Here is a 7,125-nt window from a genome sequence, read left to right on the forward strand (position 1 = left end):
GAAGGAGCAGCGGCTGTGAGACAAACGGGAGGGCTTCACTGTTACATCACAAAAATAGTTTTATAGTGAATAAAAAGGGACAGTTTGTCTTGCCCTGTAAAGCAAACGTCTATTACGTCAGCATTTAAAAACCTCTTATAATCAGCTCGTATCAAACAAATATTTCAGGGGCTTTTGTGCCATGGGTGGGTCGTACCAATCACAGCCTCGGGGGGGGGGGGGGGGGGGGGGGGGGGGGGGGGGGTCATAAGAGGGGCCGAATGCCGCCCTTTAACTGCAGAGTGAGAAGTCATTGTGATTATAATAAAGGCTCTGGAGGGGGAAAGCAAATCCTCCCTCTTCTGGCTATTCGCTTTACATGAGAGCCAAACACCAACAATACCTTCAGTGACCTATTTTTGTGGGGAAGCGAAGTTTAAAACTGTCTCAAGTTCGACTCTCAGGAAACTCCCAGTTACTTTAGACCTGTTATGTAACGGAGGCCAGAGAGAAGCCAGAATGTGCATTTGGTGTAAAGGTAAAGCTGCAAAACGCTAAACCTTTGACAATCCAACAGGATTTAAATGTGAGATTTTTGAATAAGATCTGATCTTCATTAGCCTTGTTGCACTAGTTTGTTTTTCCTTTTTATACAGAAAGTCTTAAGAATGCACATTTCATGAATAGTCACATTAAACCTCCTCACAGCTATCTGCACTTGTCAAGGCCTCTTACTCTGATTTGTGAGACATCGCTGCAGCACAATGATAAAATGTTTTCAGGTCACAATGTCTTCAGTTTGCAGGGGAGTAGACGAATGATTTACAGTGAACAGCAGCAGAATATAAACTAAATTTAAAAAGTTAAAAAAAAAGTTCTGAGTTACGTGATGCACCTGAATGCATCACCCATGTATTGGGGGCATGAAGCTTATTAGCCAATAAAAATCCATAAAGTAGCGTCCAGAAATTACAGCAGAGTTTCAGAAAAGTTGTGTACACAGAGACTGTTTTGGAAAATTTCCACCTCGGGAGCCTTTTTCAAAAAGTTGTGTTTCCAGTGGCTCCGAGCCATGTTGTCATGTAAACTGACACCGAAAACATAAATGTTTCAGTTTTCACGCAAAAACAGCGCCTCCATGTGGACTTTGCGAGTTCCTCGTGTGTGCATGCGTTTACTCTACCAGCCCTAAAACATGTAATTGAGGATTGATTGTTGACTGAAATTGACTGAATGAGGGAAGATTAGTCAGAAGCAACTTTTGCAGTGTTCTCGTCACAAAACTTTTTGAATGACATTTTTATGAACCACTGTATCCAGTACACCAAGTTTTTAGGTCGTACTCATCAAAAACCCTAAACCAGTTTTTGCACCTGAATGAGGCCACTCTCATTTGATGCATTTTCAACAGTAGTAGACTTCATAAAGAGCTATATGAACAAACTTCTAGCAATGAAAGCATAACACTCACCATTTCTTAATAAATCTAAATGAGGACTTAGAAGTACTGATTGAAGGATGGTTAAAAATATATATTCATCTCAAAGTGCTCATTTTCTTCCATGTTGCATAATCACTCAAACCAGATTAAATGCAATGCAAAAAAAATTTTAATGCAGTAATTAAGACTACAAAGAGAGCGGTCGAAAAAAGAAAATTTACATGCGGACATACGACTCCGAAGCAGGATACACAAATAAATAAAATATTTATATGATCTGTCCCCAATCGCCCCCCCCTCCCTCAACAAAAAAACCTCCAGAAGTACTGAAGCTCACCCACATTTCAGTTTGAACAGCGAGTGAAAGATTTGAGAGCAATCTTAATTCCTTACTTCACTCAAGCGATGCTAAAATAAGCCGTCATGAACTCCATCTACCACGAGGCAGCATCCCCAATGGTACAGACCTGCTGTAATAAAAGGAGATTATGTGCTTAACTTCAGCCAATATATACACGAACTGGATCAGAGGGGTTACCGTGAAAACTTTGGCTGCTTTGTTTAGTGAGTGAAGCTACACATTAGTTCTTACATGTGTATAGATAAATGCATATATATATATATATATACACACACATTTAGGTTTATACAACTATAAATTATGTGGTGGGAGGCTGGATCAGACACTGATTAACTGGGGGAAGAGTTCATTGGCGAACATGTCCCAGGAGCCCTCGGGACACAGAGGAGAGGACATGTCGCTGAAAGGGGACGGGGACCCTTCGTATCCGGAGTCGCTGTAGGTGTCCGCAAGGCAAGGTTCCTTATCCAGGCCGCGGAGGGCTGGCGAGGAGGAGGCGGCGGCGGTCAAGAAGTCGTCCACATTACTGCTGCCGTCGCAGGTGGGGATGACCACTTCTTCTGGCTCGTCTTTCACGCAGACCGTCTCCTCCTCCACCACTATTACCTCGGTGACGCGGAAGGCCGCCTCATCCATCTTCTCGTCTGTACCGCTCTCCGAGTCGCTGCACTGCCCGTCGCTCACCTCCTCCACGGGCTTGGTGTAGATGTGGTCGAAGTGGATCAGTTCATTAAGGGCCTCCAGCTTGGCTGATGGGGCCCCCAGAGCTGCAGGTGCGGGGGCAGGTACTGGGTCCCCCCCTCCGACCAGCAGCACCTGCGGCTCCTGGCACTCCTCTTCACAAGACTTAAGGAACAGCTCTGGGTCAAGGATGTCCAGAATGCCCAGTAGCAAATCAGACTGGTGTCGGGGAAAGGAGAGAAAAGGGGAAACCGGATTAGCCTATTGACCTACGACCCCCACAGGAATTATGACGGACTTACAAGCAAGGTTCAAAAGGTACAATATGTAGGACTTCAGTAATCCTCCACCTGAGTGGAGGGTGTTGGTGCACTAATGAAGAGCTTCAGAGGTTAGATGGGCCGGTGGATAGTCGGAGGCTGCTTGGAGTTAGAATAGCTCATTTCCCTTAGGATTTAAAGATCTTGCATATTGTACCTTTTAACTGTTTAGTGCACAGATCTAGACCTCACCTCATTGTCTGCAATGTCAGAACCATCTGTATCCACTGAGAAGTCTTCAGATTTAGGGACTGCTGGGCCTGCACCTGCTGCGGAGGCACACGTAGCCTGAGTGCTGCGGACTCAGAAGACCCGATCCCCAAACCTGCGTCGTTCCCGTTGGACAACATAGTCTGAACCTTTAGAAGAAGACCAAGAGTTTAAAAAAAACCCAAAAAAAACAGTCACTACTTCCCCTTGAAATTCCTAGGAATCACAGCCCTTACCTTCTCTTTTGTGTCAATGGCATCTAAGCCAAGTCTCTGTCTCAGTTCCTCATTTTCTGTCAGGAGGCCGGTCGTTTTTTCCCGAAGCAGCCTGTTCTCGATGTAAAGTTTCTGATTCTGTGGAGGGGGGAGAGCAAACAGATGTTGCTAAATTCAACTGGCGAAAGAACGTTTTGACTGGGAAGTGACGCATGAAACCTGATGTGAAACTGTACAGAAAAGGCAAATTAATTGTGTTGTTGAGCAACTTCTTGTGTAATATCAGATGACTTAAGGATGAGGTGCACAAAGCCATGATGAAAATGAAGGTGTGATGACAGGTTCATGAATAGTCCAGCATTCCTAACTACACCCCTAATTGATGGGAGAGAAAAGAAATAAAAGAAAACAATTGTTACCTCCAGCTCCAACTCTAGGACTTGTTGTTCCAGCTCGCCCATTTTGGCTTTTTTCCTGTCTCTGGCTGTCTGTGCGGCCACCCTGTTCTTCAGTTTCCTAGAAGGAAAAAAAAAAAACAAGTGGAATTTGAGTCATTATTTCCATGTTGCTGAGTAAGCTCCCCTCACCCTTCCCCCTTGACTCTGACGTGCCTCGGCCATGTTGCTGCCACGCAGGCACCAGGACATCTGACCTGCCCCGGGCGGCTCGCAAATCACCCCGATCGCACTTTAACAACCCGGTTCAAAGGGACGTGTGATAACAGATTCGCCTCTGGAGCCCGGGGCGATAATTTTATTATTTATTTTTTTTAAACATCTTCATAATGAGGCGGTTGTTACGCATATTAAACCCCAGTATCGTTCCGCTGAGGAGGTCAGCTGCTTTGGGCGTGCCGGTCAGGAAACTTAACACGGTTCTTTTTAGTGTCAGGACCAACCTGCGGAGCGCCTTCTCCTCCGGGCTCAGATGCGTCAGCCTTTGTCTTTTCCGCACCGGCGGCCCCGCGGTTGTGTTGGAGTCCGAGTCGGACGACACCTGGCTGGAGGAGGAGGAGGGTAAAACGACGGAGATGGGTCGGCCGAAGGCCGCCTGCGAGCCGCTCTGTTTCCCGGATATGAGGAGCACTTTGTGGGCTCCGCCGGCCCCGGCTGCTGCTACAACCACCATGATGAAAGTATCCTGTGTCAGTTAGTAGATGCCCCGGTGCTCTCCGTCCTTTCGCCCGGTACCGGACAGCTTCTGCTCTGTTTCACAGCCCCGGCTGTGACGGCCGTCTTTTCTATCGTCGTGGTGACGCGTGATTGGCTCTCAGCGTCTCTGACGTCACGTGTTTACGGCCCCTGATTGGTCGAGGAGCTGATGAAACTTTGCATGTAAAGTAAAATCCCCCCACATTTCCCTTCGACACTTGTGTATCTCCTGTCCAGTTTCTCCTCTTTCTCTACAAGTTGCACCAGTATAACAAGCACAACAAAAGGCAGGCATAACGTGAACTGTTTTTTTTTTTTTTTTCAGTTCACATGAAGATGATTCAAATGTGTATCCAAACATTTAGCTCTGATCAGGATAAGGAGCATCAAATTGATCCTGAAGGCACAATGGTTTCAGCTGAGATTGATTTGTTTTATGGATAGTTGGCCTCTTTGATGTTATATTTTACTAGTAGTACTTCTCGTGATGTGCAACATCAGTGCTATTTCAATCCCGATACCAAGTAAAACCACAGGGCACTGACAATTCCAATATGATATCAAAACTTTGCACAAAAGTGTAACGCATAAGGGTAAAACTGGTCTATCATAGTAAGAGAAAGCAGCTGAAAGTATTTGATTTTACATATCCATCCATCCTCTATACCAGTTTTATCCTGTTCAGGGTCACGGGGCGCCGGTGAGGGCAGGATACACCCTGTACCGTTCACCAGTTCATCACACCATCACAGGGAAAGCACAGACAGCCACACACACTCACGTTCACACCGAGGTGACATTTAGGGTCACCAATACCTCACATGCATATTTTTGGACTGTGGGGGGAAAACCAGTAATGTTTAAAACACACACACACACACACACACACACACACACACACACACACACACACACACACACACACACACACACACACACACACACACACACAAATGCAAACACTATTCTTTCTCTTTCTGTTATTTCGGCATGAATAACACAGTTCAAACTGTGGAACACATAACTATGAAATATCTGATCCAACACCAAAGTCAATGAATATGATGAAAATGAGAGCCCCAAGAGCCCCATGTAAACTGCACTGGACTCTCATACGTGCTCAAATGGGAGTGTTATCTATAAGTCATATCATTAATCAAGTAAATTACTAAGCATTAATAATAAACAAATTGGATCAGGTTTTTTTCTGGGTTGCATTTGGACATGGGTAACTTGTAAACATTTCAGGTGTTATTATTATTGATAGTGCATGTAATATAAAAACATCTTTTGCAAATCTGGCTCATTGCTTTTATGGGACTTGTGGCAACCCTGTTAATTCATAATATTATTAATTATTAAAAATAATCTAACCATATCATTGCTCTGGTAAATGTATGCTTTTATCGGTTCAAATAAAATTAGTTTCAGCTTGATCTGAATTGTTTGACTATCGATGCATAAATGTGAACAAGCCAACAAACTTACCTCAAACCAATGTTTATCTAAAAAAACGAAAGTATTACAATAAAAATTCTAATATACGCATCTATGCGCTCATTACGACCAGGTGTTTTATTTCGATCCCGAAGGAACAAAAGTATCAGGTGAAACAACAAGTACATTGAGACATTTGACGTCTTTAGCCATACTTTCTGGATGTAAGCCTATTGATAGTTTGCCTCTCTGGGATTATGTTTAAACTACTTGCTGTTTGTCTGTTACAGCGAAGTTTCCTCGTTCTTTGTTTGACTGGAACTAACCCATATAACAAGATTTACCACTCTGGTGACCAACCTTGTAACACTGCCTTTCCCTTACTGCAGGGAACTGTTGAACTTATGAGGAATGTTTTCCTTGTTCTTTAAATATTGACTGTGACGGTAGATTTGCACATCTTTTAGGAGTAAAAAATATCAATGACATTGATAGAACAAAGAGGAAAATGTCAAAAAGGGCTGCATGGTTTTGGAGGGATCAATATCTTATGATCACAGTGAGAATATCCCTCATTCGATTACACAATTCAGGGTTTTTTTCTTTGTGGAGTTTACATGTTTTCTCCAAGTAGTCTTGTTTCCTCCCACAGACAAAAACCACACTTTCAAAGTTAATTTGTGTAAATGTGTGCATGATTATCTGTCTGTTCCCAGATGTACGTGCCCGATATCACTGACAGTTATTGGCTCCAGTCCACCATGAGCTGAATTTGGATAAAGCAAAAGGATTGACGAAGTAAAAGACCCAACAACAAATTCCTTTAAATTCTGAATAGCTGCTTTTTACCACTTTCAAAACAGAGTTTGTGTAGATCTGCTTTGACGATTGAGTAACAGCACAAAAAAAAGTGCGTCTTCACGAAACAACAAACGGCGGATGTGGTTATAGTAGTAGGCAATAACTCAGTCACCACATTGTTGTGCAAATATTGAACAAAGTCGGCAGTGAGCTGCTCAGTTCACCACATGTACTCAACTGAAAGTGGATCATACAGAGTAACCTGACGGGATACAATTTACAACTCACTTGATGATACTTTGAACCCACGAGGCAGAGTCTCACAATCTAGGCAACAACTGCTGCATTTTTGTCGAATGTACAGCTGTTCTTGGGGTCATTTGCTGTTGAACCCTAAAACCCCAGTCAGGGGTTTTCTACCAGCAGGCAAGTTGACAGCTCCTCTGTCTTCCAGAGAATCCTGTCTGTCCTCAAACAGGATTCCACATTCTTGCAGTATATTGCCGTCGTTATTGTTTACAGCTCGGAG

General features: G+C 43.8%; 1 protein-coding gene across 1 annotated transcript; it reads right to left on the bottom strand.

Annotated features, from left to right (window-relative positions):
• Positions 1-1,956: 1,956 nt before the first annotated feature.
• On the bottom strand, positions 1,957-4,436 carry xbp1 (X-box binding protein 1). Its single transcript, XM_080467972.1, is given in 6 exon segments — positions 1,957-2,542; positions 2,545-2,681; positions 2,975-3,141; positions 3,229-3,345; positions 3,627-3,723; positions 4,106-4,436. Coding segments are annotated over 6 exon segments (1,191 nt in total). The 5' UTR covers positions 4,336-4,436; the 3' UTR covers positions 1,957-2,099.
• Between the last annotated feature and the right edge of the window lie 2,689 nt (positions 4,437-7,125).

The sequence above is a fragment of the Lipophrys pholis genome (genome assembly GCF_963383615.2).
Source record: "Lipophrys pholis genome assembly, chromosome: 7".
NCBI classification, from domain to species: domain Eukaryota; kingdom Metazoa; phylum Chordata; class Actinopteri; order Blenniiformes; family Blenniidae; genus Lipophrys; species Lipophrys pholis.